Raw genomic sequence first — 26,958 nt, 5'->3', positions numbered from 1 at the left:
AAACACTTCAATTCATAGTGAAAGGGATAAAATTTTATCCAGACCCGACACAAAAATCATGTATTTCTCATTGTTCCTCCATGATGGAAAGCAAAATAGGTTGCACGATTGTAAATTCTTGGTCAATATTGGCAAATCTGAAGATGGACCTTACACGGTGTCATTTTTGCCTCTTCCTGGGGACAATGACAATTTCTCTTGGGGGGAAAAAATGCGAAACCGAACAAAAAGTCCTTTCCAGTGACCACAATTACTAACCCCAGAGGCTCTATGAGTGTCGTTACCAAGATCTAGGAGGGAGGAATAACGAACCAGAGGGGAAGGACTCCATGGACAGACACGTTAAAACCTCCGAAAGCATGGAAGGTTGTGGGCTGTCAGTGGAAACACAGGTGTTAAGACAGATGTGTAGACAGAACGAGTGACATTCTGAGAAAACATTAAACACCCTTGATCATCTGCCACTCGGGAGTTCTGTGTCACAATATTTCAAAAGTGGAAAAATTTGCCTTATGAGCTTTATACAGGACGTGTGCTGAATAGCTATGAAATATGTCAAATATATCCACAGAACACAAGTAGAAATTGAATTCCACAATTAAAAACAACTTCATAGGCAACAGAAATAAATCAATCACCTTCCTTTTGCACAAAGAGGAATGTGTATTTCATTAAAGCCAAACCCAGTCTGAATCCCATAAAAAGGTTTCATGCTAATTAAATGAAAATACAATAATTTAAGAGATATTATTGATATGGCAACTGTTAAACTAAGCCACAATCCCTGACCCCATAGATTTTCATTTTTAATCCAGGCCTCACTCACTTTCCCTTTTTCCCTGCCCAGTCAAGTCTTGTAGTTGGATTCTGATTCTCCAATTGGTATATTATAATACTGGGATTTGATTTAAACTACCTCATTTAAATCATTTTAAATTAACTTTCTCAGTGAGCTCAGAGAGACACTTATAATCAATCACTGGGAAGGCCATAGTACTAGTATATAATAAATGTCCAGTGTAGACAATATCTACAAATCAAATGGTTTTCCTAATTCTAGCAAACAAATGTTCCAACACCTCTTTTTAGTCATGAAACTGTTTTTGAACTCTAGATGTCATGTAGTTGTAAAACTTAGACCATGCAAAGAAATGTACTTTGAACTGTTTAATAAAAAGACCTAAAAATATAACGGAGTAATAGTGTTCCCAATACTCGACTCACTTGTCTTAATTAACTTCCTAGAACTGCGTGGTGAGGCAAGCAAACTTCCTCTCGGGAAAGGGGTTGGGTGTTCTCGGAGACAATTACACTAATCAACAGTGTTTCTTCCATTATTGCCAAATACAGAAACCTAGGAGAAACCAAGTATGTTTGTCCTTTGAGGCTTAGAAATATGATCCCAGTTAGTTATAAACCACCTTATGTCTAATACCAGCACAAATATTTTAATTTTGAATGCCCCATGCCAGCCTGGCTGTGTTTCGCATCCTTCTAACACTGAAGGATCCTCACTCAGTGAATCATTGCAATTTTCTTTTTATCTGAAGTCAAAATCAAATTAAAAACCTCAACCCTCATCCTCCAAAGAGCCTTCTCTAAATATCTACTCACAAAAGCCATCACGATTAAACTGATTATCTGCTTTCCAATTGGTATGAACAATGAACATCTGTGTATTGACGAAAAACAGATTGGAGGAGAGGAAATCATCACCATCAGGTTTTTCACTAAAAGTTTTGCAAATTCGCCTATTATGGATTGACTACAAAGGCATGATGAATAATTCCAATATGTTGTAGAAACCTCAGCCGCTGAAGCACTGCAAAGATCAGGTATCGTATCATTAACATGATAAAGTGATATTTATTTCTTTACTATCTTCTCCTGTTTTGAAGTCAAAACTACATTATCTATAGCTTTCTTGCCAAGCACAAGTCAGGAGTGAATTGACTGTCTGAATTGAGTGGTGTGAAGCAGGAGGCCAAAGTGAGGGAAAAACCTAATTTGAGAACTGCAGACGACACCATTTATCACGTTATACTTCCCTGGAGCCTATTTCTAGAACCTAGAATCCGCAATAGCAATTCCTCAGATTTGGAGAAAACGGGTACGTCAAGGGCTTTTACCTTCTGTACCTTTGCGTATAGTCCGCATTAAACTCTGCCGTGGTAGACACAGTGCTCCGTCCTCATGTAACCTAACTGCCATGGAAATGATCGCCAACGGGTTTGACTCACATGCTGCAGTGCACATCGCTGGTAAGGATGAGGCCAAGCCCTTGGTCGGATGCTCTCATGTATGGAAAACCACGCCTCTGTGTCTCCTAGTCTAAAATTATATGTCTCTGTGTGTGTGTGTGTGTGTGTGTGTTATGTGTGTGTACCTTTGAGGTCATGATGTTTGTTAAAGTTCGAATCAGTGTAATTAAGCTTAAGTTACACACATAATTTTTATATATAAATATAAACTAAAGACTCTATATGTGATAGAAATGGCATATGTGTATGGTCTCTCCTTACGCTCAGTGACAGGATTGCTGGCATCTGGAGAGCCTACAGGCTTTTTGGTAATGTACGTGCCACCAAGTACGTTACTCCGGTCCACACCCCACGCGTGTTTCCGCCTGCCCTGGTTAGGGTGTGAGCTGTCGGGGCAGGGGGCGTCCACTTGAAGTTACTTTGGGTGGAATGTGACACACATCTTCTGGGTGGATCTGGAACCATCCTAGAGACGATGACTACTGGAACAAAACTATTTTTAGAAAATAATTCGTTTAGAAAATTCAATCTCGCCAGAACCAACAACGAAGAGAGTAAGAAATATGCAGAAAATGCAGATGTACACACCGGACAGAAGACAGAAAGGCGAAGTTCTTTGTGTCACCGTGAAGCAGAAAGTAAACACGGTACTTGCTGCCAAGCATCTTTGACCTCTGAGTACTGGGCTTTCAGTAACAATGAGAAAGTTATAAAAAGAAAATAATAATAACGTGTGTTGAATATTATGAAAGGGAAGCATAAAAATCAGATAGAATGGGTTCTTACTTATTCTTGGATCCAGAGAATCTCCTAAAAGGGGCTGTGTTTCACTGCAACGTGTAAAATGAAGACTGTGGTGGGGGAGGTGGTCTCAGCCAAGGGAGCAGCCAAGGGAGGGTCTGCACACAAGAGAACAGATCTGATGGAAGCGGGAGAAGAAGCAGCAAGTGGGAATGGAGGCAGACCGAAGCTGAACAGTGACTGGACAAGGTCATGTGACAGAGCTCGGGTTTTATTCCGACGAGAGCAAGAGACTTGAGCGAGAGACTTGAGTAGCTTTCAAGCAGGTGCTTAGTGTGCTCAGATCTGCTCTCTGCCAAGGTGGCTCTCCTCACATCCAAGTTCAGGACAATTGCCCCACTCTGAATGGCCCCATGGACAGAGTCTGGGCTGGAGGAGACCCAGCTGTCTCAGTAGTGTACGTGATGAGGGTCCCGTGCAGATCACCCGTGGGTGGTCTGTGGGGTTGGGACAAGTGTTCTACGAAAGCAGAGAAACAAGAGGAAACTCAGAAGTGGACCATGGTAGCCATAGGTATTTATTCTGAATTGTGATTTCAGCACTTACATACTTGAAGAAAGGAATCAGGGAGCGTGAGAGAGAGGTCGACACACAGAACAAAGTCCCCATGGCGGCTGCGTCGTTAGGGCGAGCCCTGCTCCCGAGAAGGGGCTGATGTTCTGGGGAACAGACATTTCCATAGTCTGTATGGCTATTGCAGGGAAGCAGAGGGCACCCTTCTGATGGCTTTGTCTTTGCTGAGGTGTGACTTGAGGTCATCTACTAAGTGAAAGAGGATACAACGAGTTTGATCGTTTGAGGAAGGAGGTGAAGGATGGAAAATGGTACGGTGAGTGGGGACAAGAGCTTGCTGGACGAGTAGATGACCACAGCAGAGCCCTGCACAGATGGTGGCCGACATTTAGAGTGAAGAAGCTGCTGGCTCGTGTGGTTCCTGTCAGGAGCCCTCTCAGCCTGCATGAGAACGGGGCAGGAGACAATGCCCGAGAGCCCACAAGATAGGAGGGGTTGGCGCACCGTAAGGGATGTGATTTTGTGGAAGGCATTGCTCTGAGAGGAAGCGGAGTCATGAATTAAGAGGAAGGACTGGGAGGGAGAAAGCAACAGCCTCCATGCCCCAGGAAAAGCAAAGAAATCAAGTAAAAGTGGGGAGGGAGGACAGCAGTGTCAAGACAAGAGTAGAAGAAAGACATGTTTGAACGTGACTCTTCAAGCATTTTAGGTGAAGCACAGAGAGCGCACATCCCAAGGCGGTTAGTTACGGAAGAGCAGTGGAGAAGACCCAAGGGTAGAGGACAGGAGCTGACAGGCCCAGAGCTGGACTGCTCATCCAAGGGCAGGGAAGGGCAGGACAGGATCCTGGAACTCAGGACAGGAACCAGAGAGACACGGAGGATTGGTTCTGAACGGCACAGATGCGGTTCTGATGGTGCTATAACCGTATACTCTGAAAGACGTTAAGTGTCCAGTTGCCTCTCCCCCACCACTGTTGATGACTGGGGCGGTTCCTGCCTTCCACAGCGCTGGGTCTCCCGCACCAGCTCATATCGGAAACATAACAGGAAGGGGTCAAATATTTGTTGGTAAATAAATGCCATTCATACATGAGTGAAGAAGGGAATGGTTAAATTTCTTACCACCAAATTATTATAGTTATGGTATAATGACACACACTTCGAGGCTAAGGGTCACCCTTATCCTGGACAGGGTGCGGTTGGATGGTCAGCCTCAAGTGTTATTGTCACAGTGATTTGCATGTCCCATGCTCTCAACTACCGACTCAACTTATTTCTGAATGTCATGTTTTTTTGTTTTTTTAAAGATTTATTTATTTGACAGAGAAAGATCACAAGTAGGCAGGGAAGCAGGCAGAGAGAGGAGGAAGCAGACTCCTTGCCGAGCAGAGAGCCCGATGTGGGGCTGGATCCCAGGACCCTGAGACCATGACCCGAGCCGAAGGCAGAGGCTTTAACCCACTGAGCCACCCAGGCGACCCTGAATGTCATGTTGTTAAGACATTGTGAGAATTCAGTCTATTAAATCTGGGAGAATTGCCCTTTCCTTAAAATAAGGTTGCTCAAGTCTGCCTAATACAACATGAGTTGATTTAGAGTTTGAGATTCATGGGACATTTTAAGTCCAAGGTCGAAGGAGAGGGTCAGCACGCTGTGACGGTCCACAGAAATCACAGTTGCCTGAGGTCTGATGCATGAGCTTCAAGCCTGGGTAGGGTTTATATCAGCAGAAACGCTGTCATAGATGATATTCCAACTGGTAGCTCTACAGAAAAATGTGGATAACCTCTTTCATTGTCAAGCATCAGAGAGACGTCCTCAAGAAAATGGAACCATTGTGCCCTGTTGGTGGGAATGTAAATTGGTGCGGCCACTGTGGGAAACAGTACGGAGGTTCCTCAGAAAATTAACGAGTAGAATTATGGGATGATGCAGCAATCTCACAACAGGGTGTTAATCCAGAGAAAATTAAAACAGGATCTTGAGTAAATATCCTCACCCCCATATCCACTGCAGCGTTGCTCACAGTAGCCACGATATGGAAACAACCTACATGTCCATCAGTAGATGAGTGGGTGAAGAAGGCGTATTCCCATCGTGTGTGTTTACCTTCACATCAATCCATATCTGCATCTCTAGAGATACATGATGGGGTAGTATCAGTCCTAGAAAAAGAAAAAACCCTGCCATTTGTGACAACACAGATGACATTGAGGGTTTTATTAAACAAGACACGTCAGACAGACGGGTATTCAGGAGGGCCCGCATGCCCGGAGCGCCGGGGGTGGTGCATACACAAGGAATTCTGCAACACTGAAAAGGAATTAAAAAAATAAACAAAAAAAATTTTAAAGATATATCCGATAGAGAAAGACAAATATTGTATAATATCATACAGGTGGCATCTTAAAGAGACAAAGTAATGGAACGGGAGGGTAGAAATGTCTGGAGAATGCCAAACGGGGAGATGTTGGTCAAATGGTACAAACTTCTAGTTGCAAAACAAACGAATTCTAGGACTCTAATGCGTGGTGATTATAGTGAAAAATACCGCACTGTAAACTGGAAAGTTGCAGAGAGAGTAGAGTTTACATGTTTACATGTTCTCACCACTAGAAAGAAACGGTGATTATGTGTTGTGAAGGAGGTGTTAACAAAAGCTAAGACGATAATCATTTTTCCAAATATAGATGTATCAAATTGCCAGTTTGTACACCTTAAACTTATACAACTGCCTCATTATATTTCAATAAAACTGGAGGGGAAAAAAAAAAAGATGTATTCTCACAAACAGGAAAGGTGTCATTTACATGTCCTGTTTCTCTGCTTTCTTTTTCTTACCCATCTTGATGGTATCACACAACTGATCACGGCTAAAATCTCCGCTCTCCATGAAATTTAAAGGATTTAAAGTCTCGACTAAACAGGCATCTTACGTGCCACCAACTCAGGACCTCAGCTCTGCATCACCACGAGCAGGTGCTGGTAATCAACGCTGAGTGGGCCTCTCTCACCCTGAGCCGTTCACAGTCCATGCTTGGGAGTGGCCAGTGATAAAAGTGACCGTCAGTTCTCCATCGGTCCCGTGGGGAAGGTTCCGGGAGGGCAGAGAGGAGCAGCGGTTCTAGCTGGAGTTCTGGGTTCGTGGCTGGGTCTCTCCCATAAAACAATCCCATGCCGGTCTGCATCTGGCCGCCCCCAAGGGCTCTCCCATTATGCACAACAGATGAGGTGTCTGTTTTTTTTTAACATAAAAGTGTAAATTATCTTTCAATAAAGCAAATTAGGAAGAGACATCATGTAGCCACTAAGTTACAGCGGGATTTACGAAGAAATCATTCTCAGAAAATCTGAGATGCCAAGGGGCTCTAGAGCTGTGCCCCCGGAGACAGAGGAGCTGGCCGTCCGGACCACGGAAGGCTGGCTGCAAGTTTATTTAACCCTCAGAGTAAAGGTCAGTTTTGTGTGCTGAACTCCATTTTCTTGCAGTTTACGCATGATTAAACGGTAATTAAGTTTTAATGAAAAGTGTTAGGCTGATTACAATTAGCATAACTGCACTAGTCAGTGCATGTCCTCACGTTTACATGCTGCGCCCAGCAGGCAGGACAAGGGGCCTTTAATGGGGTTTGCTTATCTCGTGAGCGTCAACAGCTCATTTCCTAGCACAGAAAGGCTTGCCTATGGTCAGGTGAAGTAAACACACACATGGGGAAGCATGCGATCCATCCCTACTCCGTCGGTCGTCATGAAACAAATGCTGACATGCAGAGTTGACGAAGAGCAATGACAGTTTCCTGGCCCAGAATCATTGCAGCGCACAGAAAAAACGATCATGCCTTAATGAAATAACAAAATGTATCAAATGATAGGTTAAACCGTATTCGTTTTCCAAAATGGGTATTAAGCTTTATAAAATAAAAATGTTCTGCCTTGTTTCCAAATGGCATCAAGACATTAAGGAATCAAGGATAAATTAATTTTCTAAATAATTACAAAACGTAAATGGTCAACAAAAATGCCTGACTTTTATTGCATTTTTATAATGTGTTCTTAACTAGTCAAAATGCAGTCTATATCGGGCCACTAAACTCCTGATAATAAACATTATGAGAAGATAATTTATCTTAACTGTCAACATGGGGTAAAAACAAATCCAGAAGTGAGAGAATCGTAATATTAACATCAGCATTTAAATATGCATTATTAAAATCTTCTTTTAGAAGTTCTGACTGAAGCTAAAGTTAATGCAGGAGACAACATCACCCGTAACGGCTCGTAGGGTTTGCCAAGCAATCACAATCACCCTAATATTTTCAAGCATATTCAATTAGCAAATACTTTTTAGCCACTAATTATCCATCATGTTGCGGAAGTACAAACACAGTCTGCCCTCCAAGAACGCAGTCTGCTGACTGCAAACAGACTTCTCGCTGTGAGCACGGGAACAGATATGTGGATGTTGGGCTGGGAGATGGTTAAGAGACCAATGACTCATTCTGCTAAGGCAACCTTAAAAGGCGGCTGCGGCTACACTGGGGTTCACTGACCCAGCAGAGAGGAGAGGGTCTGTACGCAAGTAGTAAAATGAATATCCGCTGTATGTGCGGGCGTACCAAGGGAGGGGGCTGTCCTGCTGGACAGGATGGAGGGCATGTGGGTGACATGGAGAATGTGGATGAGGGCACGTTTGCCCAGGGGATTTCAGAGCCTTCACGTTGGCAGTAGGAAGAGTCAGAAACGTGTCTTGCTGGGATGGGAAGAGGGTGGAGTTCTGGCCCGAGGTGAGTTATCATCTGAGTTGCCCCACTGAAGATGCATCCTGCTTCCCATGCTCAGGTGAATGAGGAAGTGGGCAGGGACAGGAGAGAAGAAGCCAGCTCAGAGACCATGACAGCTCAGCCCGATCCCAGATGACTGAGACCGAGGTGGCAGGGGCACAGGCTGAGAGAACTGGTTGGAACTGGGCTTGTGAATATGGACTCGACCAAATTTGTTGCTGGACGATTCGTGGGATGTGAACCAAAGAGATTTATAAAAACAAAAGTGGGGTGACAGGAGCGTGGCTGATGGAACCTGAGGACCGAATGCTGGTCGAGAAGAAACACACAATGTCACCCTGGGGACATCCAGCCTTTACAGTTTGGGGGAAGGAAGAGGAAAATCAGCAAAGAAGGCTGCCATAGGGAGACCACCGGACTTGGGAGGACTAAGAGAGAAAGGGACACCTGGAGCAGTGGACGACAGTGTGGTGGGGACAGGGACACCGTCCGGTAAAATCACGAAGCTCCAACTTCCCATGGAGTTATGAGCCTGCGAGGTACAGCAGCACTTATGTCCCAAATTTATTTAAAACCTGAAGATTCAAATGTCCCTAAGAAAACCAATGGCCAAACAAATACTTCCCTCCCATATTTCAGTGACACCTGCAATTTTAGCTCCCATGCTATTGGCATACTATCAAGTCAAATGGTTTATCGAGAAAACTCTAATCTAATACTAGTGGATAAACGGCACTCTTGCCTGGCAACAGTGGTCATACTTGAAATATCCGTTCCATGAGGAAAACACTCCTTTTCAGTTCCATCCTTTCAAATTTTACTTTGAACCCACAGTGTCGTGCTCATACTTCAAATTTAACATTAGCTTGACTTATGAGTGGTGAAACATTGTAACATACATAAAGTAGGCTTTCTTTCTTCTTTTACTTTTTTTTTTTCCTGTCTCAAGATCACAGACGCACATACATGGACTTTTCCTTCCTCTCCGGTGCAGGAGAGGAGCAAAGCCCTTTTGGTGTGGACAGAGAGGTTCTTTTGCAGATTTTGAAGAGACTAAGCCTTTGGTTTGGAAAGACTCCAGCTTGAATTAGTTTTCTTGCTGGAAGGCTCTGGAACTGGAGAGATGGACAGTGGCACAGGGGTCATGGGTGTGGGTAGGGTGACCAGCTGTCCCAGTTTGCTGGGGCTGAAAGAAGTTCCTGGAACATGGGGGTGTCCATTTATAATCTGACTAAAGGGTTTCAGGAACTTCTTCGCTAAAGTCAGGCAAGTCCTGGGCAAACTCTGACAAGTTAGTAACCCTAGGCATAAGAGTCAACTTTTCATCAAGTTCTCAGACACACAGTGTCCCACTCCCACTGGTATTCCAGAAGTGACAGATTTTGCTGTGTGGTTCATGGAGCATCTTGGCTGTGGAGATGGCCAGACAACTGCCCGTGTTCCAGCCTGTGGTCTACAAATAGAGCCCATGTGAGACAGATCAGTGTGGCCGCCAAGAGAAATGGCACCCAGACAGACCAGGACCACGTGGGGACACAAGACTGGCGGTAACAGCCAAGGACAGAGAGGACCTGGTCCTCCCGTCTGCACCCCGAGGAATACATCTTTGCTTCCCACACACTCCAAAACGGGGAGGGAGCTCTGTGAAGTCAGCTGACATAGGGCGTCTCATCTATCTTAACACATGGGAGCTTGAACTGGATATACATTCACTTAGAAAAATGAGAAGCGGGATTTGGGTTAATAACCGAGAGAGTGGAACACACTCTTGACCATCTCATGGGCTTGCCGATGTTGCTTATAGAATTGCATTTTTCGGGATCCAACACAAAACATACTGCACACTTCTGATAGGGTAATTAGAAAGGGTTTCTTTCAAAGGCTACTCCCGGGTAGAAGTGTGGTTCCTGGGAACTGGTTATAAGAACTGGAAAAGAACGTGGATGGCTTCTTGAGACAAGCACCGAGCTCTGACTGGGTACAGAGCCAACCCTGGGAAACCGGCAGGGAGGGAACAGGGTGTATGGGAACCATGACCCCTCTCTTTCCTTTGTATCTCTCACGTCCTGCCAGAGCTCCCCACTGGATGAATCCCAACAGTACGGAGACCTAGTTCACTCCTAGGGTCAGAGAACAGCTTGAGAAATGGAAAAGAATAATCTATAAGGCAAAGGGAAAATGTACCACACGGAATACAGAGTCTTGGAAATGCAAAGGTCCTTGGAAACTGGTGCAATATCTTCAATTCACAAATAAAGCAATAAGGACAGAGACAGGAGGCCAGTCACAGACCTTTAGAGGTTAAGACAGAAACCCACATTTCCTTACTTAGGGTCCAAGATAAATTTTTCTAAATTATGCCAAACAAAGTTTGTGTGTCTTGTTTCTTTCCCCTTTTTATAGAGTTATAAAGACAACCTTGAAGAAATCCATTCACAAAAAAGCCTCGGAGTCAGCAGTGTATCTTTGCTCCTAACATGGAATTTTCCAGAGCATGCCAGACTCACGGACTCATCAGCTGGAAGTTGGGGAGGGAAGGTCTTGTGCAAGGTCTTGTCAAACTTGATGAAATTGCCAACTGTCAAACATTTTTATCTACAAAAATGACAATTTCACATGGTTCAAACTGGAACATTTTGAATACTGAATTAAAAAAAATAAGCAAGTTTCATTTCTGTAGGAATTTTAATGGGTGTGTGCCTGTTGATCGCTTCCTAAACATCAATGTATTAATTAAGTAACAAGGAGAATCAAAACATCTATGATTCTCAAATAACTATCATAAAGGGCCTATTTAAAAAAAAACTAGGAAGTTGTCTTTTGAAGAGAGGGAAATCATGAAGGAACATAGGAAAATAAGTGTTTTCTGGGTTCTGTAAGAATTTAATAAAGGGAAAATTTTAAAAAGGCCAGTAACAAAACTATACAGCCCATTATCCGACAAACCAGCAGTCCTGGTCCTTGGTATTTGCCAAAATCAACGGAAAACGTGCACCCACACACAAGCCTGCACAAGAATGGTCAGAGCCACGAGTCACAGTTGCCAGAACCTGTAAGTAACCAAGATGCTCTTCGGTAGACGCGTGGATGAATGAACTGTGGTCCATGCAGACGATGAAATATTTTCCATCACTAAAAAGGGACGAGTCAAGAGGTGAAAAGACGTGGAAGAGCCTTAAGTGCATGTCGCCAAGTGACAGAGGCCGTCTGAGCCACGACACACTACATGACTCCAACTCCAGGACTCTCTGGGAAAATCAGAGCTCTGAGACCGTAAAGGGACGGTCAGGGGTAGACGGTACTAGAGGGTTCTTAGGGAGTGGAACTACTCTGTGTGGTACTATAATGGTGGACACATGTCGTTATGCATTTTTCTAAACCCGAAGAACGTCAACCGCCAAGAGTGAACCCCTGGGAACCACGCCTCTGGGTGATGACATGTCACCAACAATTATCTCAGGGGAGGCTGTGCGTGAGTGGGGAGCGCAGACGGGAAACCTCTGTACCTTCCCTTCCATTTTGCTGTGCACCTAAACGTGCTCTAAATAATCATGTATTTAACAAATCGAGGTAACGACGGCATGGGTAGGAGAGAGAAACAAACACCACCTCATTGCGTTGCCAACGTTTTGTTTTTCCAGATAAGGGAACGCCGAGTCACACATCTGCCGTCTACTCATCCCCATTTCTGAAGAAAAAAGAGCAAAAATCTTAGAATAAAGGAATGTTTTCCCCTAAACCAGGTTAGCTGGAACAAACTTACTCAAATATTTTCACAACAGGCCAGTGAAAAATTCAGCACGTGTTTGCAAATCACCGCACTGGAAGCTCAGTGACACCGGAGATTAAAAGTTGTGCAGACGATAATTTCACTTTCATTAGCAACCTTTTAAAGCTTTAAACCGAGCTAAGTCCACTTTCTTATGGAAATTCTAGAAGTGGTTCAGCAGTGGCCTGCCAACGGATAGCTGAGTGGGAATGTGTGTATATGCGAATTTCACCTGCTTCATGGCTGACCCTGCGCACCACGAAGGTACATGACCTCTCTACAGGGTGCGATGTGATGGGGGCTCAGAGGGTCAGCGTCCACGAAGCACCTGCACTCCTTCCTTCTTGGGAAACTGCTCATGAAAAAATGGGCCACACAGCAAAGGTGGAATGTCTCTGTCAGGGGGTAAGAGCTCCAGTGTGCAAGTGAGAGGTCCCGTGGGTGATCTGGTTGGGATTACTCCGTCATGCGAACCACCTGAAACCCTGACCCAGAGGAGGGGAAATGCAGGGCCCTTCTCTGCAGGAGTGGATGGCAGGCCATCCTGTCTGGTTAGTGGACGGCAGGCCCTCCTGTCTGATGAGCAGTTGCTCTGCATGGAGCCCTCATAGCACAGAGTGGAGTAATCGGGGGCTTGGCATTGGTGCAGGTTTACGGGGCCACCCGAGGCCAAGTCCCCATTTGGGTAGAGACCAGCGTCTGTCTGGGGCCCCCATTCTGCAGGTCATCTGAAGCCTTTAAAATGACACGTCTCTGTTTTCCTGTAACTAGGAGATGCCCTGCTCGCCCTACCTGGTCGGGGACAGCATGTCCAAAAACGAACCTTTCTCTCCCCCACCCGTTCCGAAGATCACATCACGACGCTCAACAGAAGTGACCTGCACGAGTGGGGAGGCCTGAGGACGGGCAGCGAGGTCTGGCGACCCGGCCTACGGGTGCCCACGCGCAGATGAGATAGCGGCCGGCACCTACTTGAGAACTGGATGGAGAAGCCGGACTTGCTGATGAAGAAGTCGCTGTCGAACTGCAGGGTGAGCGCGCTGAAGGTGCTGTGGATGTCCTCGGGGAGCAGGGAACCGCTCCACTCCTTGAGCAGGATGTCGCTGTCCCGTGGGCCGTCCCACACCTTCAGGGTGTCGTGAGCCGTCTCCGTGTCGAACACAATGAAGTGCAGGCTGCAGAGAGAGCAGAGCCGGTGCTTACTGCCGGGACAGCTCCCCGCACCACCCGAGCCCCTGGCAGAGACCTGACGCGCAGGGGCTCACCGGGCCGGTCCCGCCCCCTTGACAGGTGCCTCGGCCCCCTGACCCTGAGAAGCCTCGGGCACACGCGTCCCCAGGGGCAAGTGAGAGTTAACTGGGCAGGCGTGGACACGGAGCCTGCCTGGCTCTGCGCTGAGCTACGTATTCAAGGACCAAAACAATTCCTTCTGAGACTGCCCGCTCTTTGTGTAATTCAAAGCTTTCTCAGCCTCCTGAATCAGAGGGGAGTTTGACTTCGCTTTGCTTTAAGCAAATCAAGGATTTTTATGGGTGTCCGTGTGGTTCCTGAGATGCCCCACTGGGTGGCAGCGTGCGTGCCAGGGACACATCAGCGAAGATGTTCCTGCACCCGGACATGGTCTTTGTGTCCTCACCATCCCATCTGCCACCGGCATTCGACCAAGTGCATTTTCAGAAAGACACAGTGTTTGCAACACCAACACAGAGGCAGGCATGTGTCATAGGAACTCCTTTCTTGATAACATTTTGACACACTTCAACCAGATGTCGAGGTCCTTCCCAGAGCGAGGGGAACATCTCTGGGTCTGGAAAGCTCGCTCGTAGCGGCGCCGAGGCCGGAAGAGACGGCAGCAGAGCTGCGGGAGAGCTCAGCCACCAGCAGTTCCCGGCAACATCGCAACACATGACAGAAGGAAAGCGGGACACACACCCCGGTGATTTCTTCTCTGCATATTATATATTCAGAGAAAGGGTCTGTCTCAACTTGTAGAAAGTACATGCCGCGTGGCATATTTTCAAGACATTTCATATGAAATTTTTTTTAAAGATTTTATTTATGTATTTGACAGAGATCACAAGTAGGCAGAGAGGCAGGCAGAGAGAGAGAGGGGGAAGCAGGCTCCCTGTTGTGCAGAGAGCCCGATGCGGGGCTCGATCCAAGGACCCTGAGATCATGACCTGAGCCGAAGGCAGAGGCTTTAACCCACTGAGCCATCCAGGTGCCCCTGAAATATTTTTAATACAGAGGAGAAAGTATGGAAGGTAGCAGACACTCTGTGCCCACCGCCCTCCGCACTCACCTGTTGTCTGACAAGCTTCGGATCTTTAAAAACAAAACCCTTTAAACACAGCCCCACTGCCCTTCCTTCCACTAATTCATCTGTTCTTCCTCTCAGTCCACGTTCTGAAATGTTCACAGACCATGTCCCGTTTATGTTTCGGTGATTGACACTGCCGTGGTGTGCATATATATCCCCAGGCAATAAAGGGTCCTAATTTGTACATTCAACAGTAAGTGCATAAGAGATGTCATTTTGGAGTTGTATGTGCCCCTAAAGCTGCTTTTTGCAGTCAGCGTTACGTGAAAGCTCTGTCTCTATTCCAGAAAATGTAGGCTTTCCTAGTCCACTTTACAAGCATGCAAAAGGGCTTTATTTTTGTAGTCATCTACTGAAAAGGAGTTCGCTTCTGCATTTTATTTATTGTGTGTGTGCGTGTGTGTTTATTTTTGTTGAGGTGTAGTAGGCACACAGCATCACATGAGCTTCGGGCGTACAACACAGTGATCGTACATGTCTACGCTCTACACCGTGCTCCTACACATCTACACTCTACACCGTGCTCCTACACGACTACACTCTACACCGTGCTCCACAAGAGTAGTCCCATTTGCACACTCAGTCTCGGCAATGGTGCTGCCGGAAGCAGCCCTGGGGACTCACCAGGGTCTTTCCAGGCTCAGAAACAATCTACAAACTGTTCTGCCCGGGGGCTGTAGGTAGTTAGCCTCACAGGAATGCACACATAGCCTTGTTCTGGCCCATCTTTATCAATATCTGACTGGGAACGTAAGCATCTGATGGTTGAGGAATGGTGGCCTGTGCAGATTCCATTTCCCTGATTTCTCATGGGGTAGAACTGATTTTTGTGTCTCTAAGGCGTCCCTCTTCCAGCCTGGTTTGGCATTTCAACAAATATGTATCGATCACCAGCTGTGTACCCAGCACGCTTCCAAAAAGTCCGGATACATCAGAGAATGAAACAGAGAACCTGCCATCAGGGCGCTGGCACAGTGACGGGGGGAGCCGGCGATAGCCCAAAACCAGGACTCCGCACCGGAGGAGGCAGACTGTGTGTCTGTGGGCAGCAAACGCACGTGGGGAGAGAAGAAGGCAAAGCAGAGTCAGGAGCAGCGGCTGAGCCATCCGGGGTGGGAGGGAAGGACGGGAGAACCCTACGTGGAGACACTGAGTGCAGGTCCCGCTCCCTGCACATTCGGAAGGGACGACCCGGAGTGGGTGAGGCACATACGGGAAACAGAGAAAGCAAGGCCACTCCAGGTTTCCTTCTTAAAAAATACAAAGGCAGCGTTGCCATCAAGTGAGCTGAGGAAAAGTAAGGGGGGACGGTTTTGTGGGACGGGGAAGACCGGAGGACGGGCTTTGCACATGTTGGGTTCAAGATGCAAAATGGGCATGAGTAGTGTCGGTCAGGAGAGAGGTGTTCATATGAACCGTGAGTTCTGAAAAACAGTCTGGATGGAAATAAGAAATGCGCGTGTCCTCAGCATGTATGGTTGTCAGAGTACAAGACTGCGTGAGGTTGTCAAAGGACGTGGGTGAAGAAAAGGAGAGACCCAGGCTTTGAGTTACCTGAACATAGAGGTTCCCCACATTTGCAATGTGCTATCTCTTTTGCCATTCTTATCATTATATTATATTATATTATATTATATTATATTATATTATTTTGTTGAAAGATTTCCTCACAAACATTTATCATTTTAAGAAAAATCTCTACTGCTTACCATGGTAGGAGGGTTCTGTTTTAGTTTGCTCTGTAGTTGGTCATGAAGAAGTATTAGATTCTAGGGACACCAGGGGGGCTCAGTCAGTTAAGTCTCGCCTTCGGCTCAGGTCATGGTCCCAGGGTCCTGGGATGGAGCCCCACATCGGGCTCCCTGCTCGGTGCGGAGCTGCTTCTCTCTCTGCCCCCCCACTCTACTCGTGTTCTCTATCTTAAATAAAATCTTTAAAAAAGAAAAAGTATTAAATTCTGCTAAGTTATTTTTTCTACATCTATTTATAAGACCATATAGTTATTTTTTTTAAAGATTTTATTTACGTATTTGACAGAGAGAGATCACAAGTAGGCAGAGAGGCAGGCAGAGAGAGAGGAGGAAGCAGGTTCCCTGCTGAGCAGAGAGCCCGATGTGGAGCTCGATCCCAGGACCCTGAAACCATGACCTGAGCCGAAGGCAGAGGCTTTAACCCACTGAGCCACCCAGGTGCCCCAAGACCATATAGTTATTTTTTAAATAATAGAATGAATTACAGAGTTAGCTCTTAATTTCTATTTCTTATGCTTTCTTGCAATTGGACACAAAGGTTCTTTTAGTCTCATTGAATGAATCAAAGTATTGCCTTATTTTTCTTTTGACCAGAAATTTTTCTAATATATTGATATATTATAATCTATCATTATCTTATATTTTCTAAAAACTCATCTCTACCATGTAGGTTTATTTTTATTTCCTTTCCTAATTTTAATTATTTGGTCCTCCTATATTTTATCTTAATAAATCACTTCAGTTATTGATTTACTCAATGATACCTTTAAGTAATTTTTTTTGTTAATTTCCTCTATTGCTTCTCTCATTAATGTCTTACACATTACTCGTTTTTCCATTTCTACTTCTGTGAATTTACTCTGATACTATTTTATATGCACCATTAGCTAGAAACTTGTTGATTTTCAGGTTCCCGTATTTTTCTAATATGTGCACCCAGGGCTATAAATTAAGTATGAAATTATTAATCATGCATTTTTTTAAATTTTCAAAATGGAAAATTTAAATCCTCTTCTTACCGAAGAGGAGCAGAATCTGCCAACCCCAATGCACCACATTGGAATATTGTGTGTTTTTTAAATTGTGTTGTTAGTCACCTTACAGTACAGAGTATTGATCATTCTGAATTAAAGTTGCTTAAGAAACAGGTGATGCAAGAAGGACACGCTCACTCCCCCATCACCCTAAAAGCAGGAGATAAATGTCCACTGTGAGACGTACCCTTCTGTACCAGGAAGAGAGATGTCCCTCCACCAGGGAGAGGGAACCGAAGGCTGACTAGGCTGTGCAGCCAAACCAGTGACTTCTCACTAATATCGAACCCCAAGTCCCAACTCCTTTGTCTTGTCAATTCTTCACGGATTATCTCCTTGTATAAAAGCTGTAAAAACTGCCTGGTTTAGCCAGTTCTTAAGAGTCTCACATTTCCAATGCGGTTTCTGTACATGTAAATTAAATTTGGTTTTTCTCCTGTTCATTGGCCTTACAGTCAGTGTCATAATTAGAGCAGCCCAAGGAGCTACAAGGGAAGACGGGGAGTGTTCTCCTCCCCTACATTACATTTTTGCTGTAGATTTCTATTTCTATCCCATTTTGGTCAGCAGATGGGGCATAAAAGATAATAATTCTGTGTATTTACTTTCAGTTTGTTCCTAGTACGTGATCATGTTTATGTATGTTTCATACTTACTTGAACGGAATGTGCAGGTTCTAACTGGAGATTGAATATCTTCTAAAAATAAGTCCAATAATTGCATAGTTCAGATCTTCTATAAGCTTACTGATCTGTTATCTGCTTGATCTATGGGTCATACAGAATTCTAAGTGCTGTACTGTGCCATTTCCAATGTCTCCACATAATCCACTCATGTGTATATTAAATTATGTTCTTAGCTGAGTGAAAGTTCCTAATTATCATACATTCCCAGTGAATACATACTCTAAACAAAATCTAGTGCTGTTTTTTGTGTTAATAACTGCATAACAGGGAGCTTTCGTAAGGACTGACAGTTTGAGGACAGAACTCCAGATCAATGGTTATTTCCCTTTAGTTCTTCAAAGATCTCCTTTTAGTCTGTATTGCTAAGATGTCTTTTATCAGGCTAATTAATACAGGCCTTTCTTTCTTTGACTGTCTGTTAGATCCCCTTGCTTTTGGTGTCTCTCAGTCTTACTAGAATGTGTCTAGGTGGTCACTGATTTCCACTCCTGCTACTCAAGACATATTAGGCTTCTTAACTGCAAAACTCACATTGTCTATCAATTCCAGAATTTAAGATGATGTAGGGAATAACTATCACTGTAGAATTATGAGCTATTTATGTAACTGTCCACTGACTATATACTTTTATACTGTGTGCTTCTTGTAATTTTTGATAAAAATTTTTAAAAAAACCTAATGAAGAAAAGAAGAAAAGGAGGAAACTAAGTAATGTCTCTGTATATAAATCTGGCAATACACTTTGAACTACATGTGAAATTGTTTTGTAGAAAATACAGATTATCGAAATTGACTCCAAGAGCTCAATATAGACAAACATAGAGAAATATACATCCTACATTTATCAAAATATTTTTAAATTGCTGATAAATTGAAAATAAGATAAATGGTCAACAACAAAGGCATTAAAAGTCCAGTAAATATTGACATATTGATATATCTATCTATCTATCTACTTATCTATCTAGAAAGAAGTCTATAAAATATAGCTAAGTGAAAAAAAGAAGTATGGAACACTATGATGTTTAATCGTCTTGTATAAATAATTTTATTTATTAATTTAAATAATTTTCCGATAGATTTTAGGAGAATTTTATAACTTTAGATGGTAAAGTATATTATTTATTATTTTTTTTCCATTATGGAGGGGTTATTTTGTATAATTAAATTGTATTTACTGAGGGACAGTTAAGAGTTCACTCACTGTGATTGGGAACAAAACAGTGAGGTCCACTCTCACCACTTCTAATTAACATTATTCTGGAGATTGTAGCTGTTGCAATAAGACAAATAAAAGCATAAGAATTGGGAAAAAGAAAATGAACTCTTATTATTGTAGATAACATGCCTGTATGCATAGAGAAAACTTGAAAACCTACAAACGCTTAGAATTAATAAGAGAATTTATAAAAGATAAATATAAAAATATATTTTGTTTTCATATAGCAGCCACCAATGTAAAATGACATAAAAATACTATTTATATTAATATTAAAAAATCCTGTAGGTAGGAATAATTCCCAAAAAAGATGTGCAAGACCTCCACGCAGAAAACTGCAAAGCCTTATCAAAACAAGTAGGGGCACCTGGGTAGCTCAGTGGGTTAAGCCACTGCCTGCAGCTTGGGTCATGATCTCGGGGTCCTGGGATCAAGTCCTGCATCAGGCTCTTTGCTCAGCGGGAAGCCTGCTTCTCTCTCCCTCTCTGTCTGCCTCTCTGCCTACTTGTGATCTTTCTCTGTCAAATAAATAAATAAAATCTTAAAAAAAAAACAAGTTATATAAGATCTAAATAAATATTCCAAGCACCACGTTAAGGATCAGAAAATTCAGCACTTTATGTAAATGATATATGTTTCCTTAAATTGATCTATGGATATAATGTGATTCTAATCAAAGTCCTACAGATTTATTTTGTGGACTCTAACGAATCTTTCTCAACTAAATATGGAAATGCAGAAGGATATGACGGTGACAGCAATCCACATGCCAAAGAACAAAGATGGAGGATTACGGCACTGGTTATCAAGACTTACTACAAACAATTAAGTAATTAAGATGATCTATATACCTACATAGATCTGGTTAATGATAAAGATTGCATTGTAACATGCAATGATGAAAGACTGACTTTTTAACAAATGGCCAATTTAATTTCACCAGTGACTACAGCAACAATCATAAAATACTTGAATATTTTCATTCACGCACGAAAACCAATTCTAGATGAAACAGAGACATAAATGTGGAAGATAAAATAAATCTGCAGGGAAACCCCAGATAATATTTTTATAATTTTGGAGATGCAGAATTTCTTAATTTGGACTCCCAAATACTAACAGCTCCAAAAATCATTTGACATAACACAATTTAAATACATGTAAGAAACCCACTAATTATAAAAGAAAAATGGAAAAAAAAAATTTGACTCATGGAAATTAAGAACCAGTGTTTATCAAAAGACATTATGATACCAAAAGACTGACCATAGAGTATACAGGTAAGTGTTAAACATATAATTAGCAGATAATTGCATTCAGGATATATAAAAACTATACACATCAATAAGTAAAAGAGGCATTCTGAGCCAGGAAAATAGAAAGGGCAAGAGACTGCGACTGGCAATTCATAAAAGAGGATATTCCAAAGGCCAATCAGAGAATGTAAATTAAGACTTGATCAGAAAAATGCAAATTAAAACTCCTACACATCCACTGGAATGACTAAAATGAGAAAGATAGTCAATGCCAAGGGTAGTTGGAAGGTGGAGATCCTGGACATCTCACGTGTCTGGGATGGGAGCATGTATGACCACTCTGGAAGGTCATTCGGTGGAATCTACCAAGGCTGAGCACAGGACTCGGCATTACTTAGACATTCTAGTCCCAGGTATGATCCAAAAGAAACATGTGTGCACTCACCAAACAGTACATGAAAGCACAGACAACGTGACAGCCCAAACCAGACAAAACAAACCACACCATCAACACCAAGGATGCATAAATAAGTGATGGTGTATTCATGCGATGGCGTAATCAAGCTCTATCAGTGGGCGTGAAGTTTGCAGAAATGAAGGTCCGGTACCAATCTTACTGCATAATTCCATTTTATACAACGTCCAAATTAGGCCAGACCATATGAAGGCCACAGTGATCATCCTTGAGAGTGAATGATTCACATGGAGCTCAAAGGGCACATGCTGTGTCTTGGCGAGTCTATTTCTTTGTCTGGTTGCTCGTTACACAGGGTCACAGGGTGCCACTCTGGACAAGCCATGCCCCGGTAGTTCGCATCCTTCTAGGCATGTGTGCTAATGAGAAGCTTCCACAGACCACCAACCAACCAGGCACCTTGGTGCTGTGATATTTGCCAATTTGGAAAATGTCTGATGACCTCAACAATAAGTACAATATAACAAAATTTAAATACAAATAAATTCACAGTCATTTAAAATAAAAGAAATAATAAAAGCCAATATGCAAGACACTACACCACTAGGCAGGGAACATTTAAAAATCAAATAAAATATAGCATCATCCCAAAAGAACTCATACTTATTTCAGACACAGGTACATGAGAAAATAACAAAGCCATACACATTGCAATGCACAGAATCACAAGCGTCCACAGTTATGAATAAAGCTTTTGGTCAGCATAGAGGGACATGTGTCCAACTCTGCCTCAAGATGTCTCCCAGGGGTCTTGTCAGGCAGAGAGAAGGAAGGAAGGAAATTCAAGCAAAGGCAGAGAGACAGAAATGAGTAAACAAATAAATACCTAAATATGTCAAAATGGTCAAAAAATAAAATCTGCAAATAAACATAATAAATAAAATGTTGTAGAGACTTTTCTTTTTTGGCCTGACAAATTGACAAAGATTAAAAGACTTTGTTGGGTTTCGGTGAAAATGTGGAGACTTCCTTTCCATACACATTTGGAGGTGAATTCTACTCTTTTTATTTTTTTTTTTACTCTTTTTAAAAACAATTTTGTAATGGCCATCAAAACTTAGATGAGCACACACACACCATGGCAGATAACAGGGGAAACTGAAATAACCCAATATCGCGACAGGGTGCGGTTTAAACAAATGCTGGCACATTCAGGCAACGTAATGTCACGCAGTGACATGAGAGAATAAACTGAAATCACTAGGAAGGACCTAAAACTCTACCTACATTTATTATCTGAAAAAATGCTCAGAATACTATGTGACATACTATTTTTGTAAAAATAATTCAATAAATAGATAAATGAATAAATAGAATTTTATATATTCATGTTTGCATAGAGAAACTAGAGAAATACAAATCAAATTTCCAACTGCAGTTATTTCACACCTAGGATGACAGCAAACTACTTTTCAGGCTTCTTATTTTTCTGTAACACTTTTCTACTATTTCAAAAATAAGGGAAAGATAGATACTTCGAATAGTATGTCAGTGGACTTTAATTTATTCTGCATATAATAAGCAGACAAAATAATTTTTAGGTGGGCAGGTGAAATGATCAGTTTTGTATCATAGAAAGATCTGTAATAATATATGTAAAAATGTTTCCACCGTTTGAGTCAGCAAAAACTTCTGTGGTTGTTGGTTCTAAGGTATTAATTACAAATAAAATGTTTACTTGCAATACTATTTGGCATATGATTATATATAATATTGAAAATTAGAAATAATATAAATAACCAACAAAAACGGCGCCTGGGTGGCTCAGTGGGTTTCAAGCCTTTGCCTTCAGCTCAGGTCACAATCCCAGAGTCCTGGGATCAAGCCCCGCATCAGGCTCTCTGCTCAGCAGGGAGCCTGCTTCCCCCCTCTCTCTCTGCCTGCCTCTCTGCCTACTTGTGCTCTCTGTCTGTCAAATAAATAAATAAAATCTTTAAAAAAAAAATAACCAACAAGAGAGACAATATTTAACAACACACACTCACACTATAGAATATGCTTAGTTACACGTAAGATATTGTCCATGTGCCAACAATCATGTATGTTATAGGGATAATGGGATTCTTTTTTTTAATTTACATTTTCAGAATGTCTCTATATGTCTTCATTTTTCAGCCATAATAAACTAATATTGTTAATAAAGAAAATAAAACATGTTCCCTAGAATGAGAACAATGGACTAGAGAAAGCCTTTGCAGATGGTCAGATAACAGGCCCCATGCATTACAAGGGTCTGGACAAGGGGAGCAGAGGCAGTTGTGGGTCGGTAAGTGCTATCTGGGAGCATCAGTCATGGAATTAAGGAGATGTGAAGGTCACATGAGTGTGGGTGGGAGAGAAACTTGTGATATGAAGAGTTTTGTCTTCTATCCTTGGATACATGGTTATGACGTTAACACAGACTGTAAGTCTGAAGGAAGGTTGCTGTAGGACAGAAATGCTGAGTTCAGAGAAGAAACCAGGTTATTTCTAGATGGGGTAAAAAGAATGAAAGCTTTGTGGGGGAGCTGACATTTTAACGGGGTCCTACTAGATGGGAAGAATGTGGAGATGAGGCAACAAGGAATAACCATGGAGAACGGAGGTCAAGAGACAGAGCTGGTGTAGCACGGCTGGGATTAGGGACTAACATATATATGAGTCATTAGAGACAAATTTGTAAAGGCACAGTAAGCCAAATCAAAGAGGGTATTACCGCTCTGGCTAAGGAGCTTATGTGTGCTGATCAGCGAGGGGAGCATTTGAGAGACTGGGGAGGGTAAACCATGGTTTTGGAAAGGTCAGCTGGGAGAAGATTAAAATAAGAAAGGTAATGAGCATGTTAAGTAAGGAACTGGAAGTGGCAGATAACAAGAAAGGAAGATAAACAAATGGAGAGATGACAAGGCTTTGGCCTATATGCAGCCAATTTTTTCTCAGTGCTTATTATGAAGACATTTAATGTAATTACCAGAAGAATGCTGTGAGACATTTACTGACATCTTGGATTTTCTATTTGGGGAAATATTGAGACCCAGGAAGGAGAAATAAGGAAGAGGAAACGATCATATTGAAAATTAGAATCCCCAGCCAGCGGGAGGAAGGTGGAAATGAAGAGAACTAGGGAATATGGAAGCAGGAATCGTGACAGCGGGAATGACAGTAGTAAAGGCAGATGTTGAGGTGTCTAGAGTCTATCTGTGGGGAGTTCCTCATTTCTGAAGCAGTGGGAAAACCAATGTTTCCACTGCCAACTCCTCCAAAACTTCATCTACATTCAACTAGAATTTGAAGTGTGACCACTTTTCATTTTTTTCCCCATACCTTCTTCTTTTTTTGGCCAATGCCCTTATTCATGATCTATCGATGTGAAATGTCAAGTGGGTTTCTCACGGGAGACGAGGTTGCAACACAACATGCTTTGCTGTCTGTGCATGATCTGAAGAGCAGATGCTCAGTGCCAGACTACCCAGGGACTTTGACGGAAGACCTGGTCAGCCAGGGATCATGATGTGCCTCTGTGATTTGTGTAGTGACACAGGAACAGAAGAGCAAAAATAGAAGTCTGTCCTTTATGCAATTCTTGCACTCAGTCCAAACATTTCTACTGGAATTTCAATTGTGTTGTTGGAGGACGGGTGTTAATTAAATAATCACACCTGAAATTGTGTGTGTGTCAGGATCTTGCAAAGGGAGGAGTGCCTGCAGCTCTCCTGCCTCTAACTTTCTGTCTCCTGAGTGGCTGGGGAGGTGAACTAACACAACGGCTGTCCCCACGGCCCCACACTAAAGACTGGAAGCTAGCCCAAGACATGGGAGTCTTGGTAGTGCGACCGGTCTCTTCCCTTTTGTTGGCTGAAATTCTTTTGGCTGGTTATTTCCTCACATTATCTCCAAAAGATAGGTATAACTTGTGGTGTTCCAAATAAGAAAGGAGAAATTTCAGATGTTTTGTTTCTGGCCTCATATGTTTAACTGCTTTCATCAAAAGTCTTCCAACTTGGGTATCTAGCCTGTTTGCTAAGCAAGGCTCAACACTGAGATTGGACATAAATGTCTAATAAATAGAGGCTATTGGCTTGCCATTTTCCTCTTGACTCTATTTCTCATGGGGAGCTTAAAGTCTGGTCAAAAATAAATTAAAATATCCCTAGATTTCAAAGCTAGATCTCACTGTACTCTTTCCACCGCCCAACACAACCAGGAAACAACTCTAAGACACACCAGGGTAAGATGAGGACCATCATCCCTCATTTCACTTTCTGTAAAAGTCTGCACAGGGACAGTTGTGACAATCTTGGTAAATGTTTGATGTACCTCTGATGTTTCTAATAGTGCATGAGCTTTTCTAAAAGAATTCCCCTCAACTATACCTCCAAATGCAATTTCCTGTGAATGATTAGGAACAGAAATACTTTCAAAGTGAGTTTTCCAGACAATTACACTTGCAGAAAACCAATTAAAACCAAGAAACAATATACACATGTGATTATGTAAAATGTGGCCTCTGCTGTTGCTTGCTGAAGATGTTTGTAGCGCTGTTACCTTTATTATGTAAATTATAGCTGTGCTCCGCAATGAAATACAGGAAGTCTATTTGAGAAATGTTTACATATAACACTAAATGTGGCTAAATTTACTACAATGTCTTGTGATTAGACTTTTAATTAAATTCAGCTCAGGTAACTGCTTTATCGAATATATGTTAAAATTACAAACCTCTTCGAGACCCAAGTGCCCTATAACAACTGCTATTTAGGGTTCTTCTATTACCTTGAACAAAAAGTTATAGCAATATGCAATCAGAAATTGCTCTGGGCTCCAGTGGAATCAGAATAGGCCCAGTAAGAATTGGCCCCGAGGTGTGTAGAAACCATCCCTTTTATAATTTCTGGGGTCTTGCTGCTTATTCGTTCTTTGAGAGTGAAAAACACTTACATTGAAGAAATCACAGTCTGAGTGCATAATAATGAATTCCATTTATGTTAAGAATTTTTTAATACTTAAATTAATCCCTGGGCTCATGTTTCTATAACTGATGTTTTCTTCATTATCAAGTAAATGGTGTAGGTAATATTGGCTATGTTACCACTGGAAAAACTAAGACTTTGTAATGAGCCAACCGATATCAAAGCTAAGACCAGACCCTATTTTTCTGAGTATTATTAGTACTACGTTAAGCCTACAATTGTACCTCATGTACTTTTTTTTTTTTTTTAGAGTTCACTTATTTATTTGACAGACAGAGATCACAAGTAGGCAGAGAAGCAGGCAGAGGGAGAGGAGGAAGGAGGCTCCCGGCTGAGCAGGGAGCCCGATGCGGGGCTCGATCCCAGGACCCCAGGATCATGACCTGAGCCGAAGGCAGAGGCTTTAACCCTCAGAGTCACCCGGCACCCCACCTCATGTACTTCTAAGTTGTTTTTTTTTTTTCCAAAGTACCACACTAACAATAATACACATTTTCTTAATGAAGAGCAATTACCAGAAACATTTTGAGACAAAGTTGAGTAAATCAACTACAAATATGGATGCTTCCTTCTTCATTCCCTATTTAGGAAGGGCTTTATGGCTTAAATCAGAAAGACCTGTTTATAAACTTGGCAAGACTAATTATCATATGGGAAAGAGAGGGAAGAGACCTAAGACATTCCCAGAACAGACTGAGTATCCAGGGTCTTTTTCTTCCCCCTAGAATACTAACGGTTGGACTTCAAAGCCAGTTCATGATGTAAAAGGTGTACATTTTTTTATTACTTCAAGTCATTCTTTATTACCTTCTTTTCTCTTTTCTTATTAAAATGTTAATGAAGTATTAGATTCACCTGCAAAGAACGAATTCTTCACTTGGGTTGCATTTAGGAGAATAATGCTTACTTTATTTCTCAGGAAATGAGTCACAATAGAACTTGTAAAAAGATATGGAAATTTGAAATCCTCTGAAAAGAAAATAAATTCTGTTTATGGTAAGTTATTTTGTCAATCCAAAGAATTCCTGGAATTTAAAAAAAAAAACTAGTGTAGCAGGTTTTATAATACTCAGATCAAGCATTCAGGAATTCAAGGTTAAAAACTAATCTTTAGTTTTATTTAGTTCAGTGGAAAAATAAC

The 26,958-nt window shown here is 42.4% G+C and overlaps 1 protein-coding gene across 1 annotated transcript in view; it reads right to left on the bottom strand.

The window, feature by feature from the left end:
- CSMD1 (CUB and Sushi multiple domains 1) overlaps positions 1–26,958 on the bottom strand; it is a 2,021,046-nt gene that overhangs the window by 278,905 nt on the left and 1,715,183 nt on the right. Inside the window, exon 26 of the mRNA XM_045997494.1 lies at positions 13,100–13,302. Within this exon, the coding sequence (XP_045853450.1) occupies positions 13,100–13,302 (203 nt within the window). The remainder of the gene's footprint in view (positions 1–13,099; positions 13,303–26,958) is intronic.

Source organism: Meles meles, chromosome 2 (genome assembly GCF_922984935.1).
Source record: "Meles meles chromosome 2, mMelMel3.1 paternal haplotype, whole genome shotgun sequence".
Classification (NCBI taxonomy): Eukaryota; Metazoa; Chordata; class Mammalia; order Carnivora; family Mustelidae; genus Meles; species Meles meles.
The sequence above is the reverse complement of the archived record's forward strand: the minus strand, read 5'-3'. Positions and strand labels throughout refer to the sequence as shown.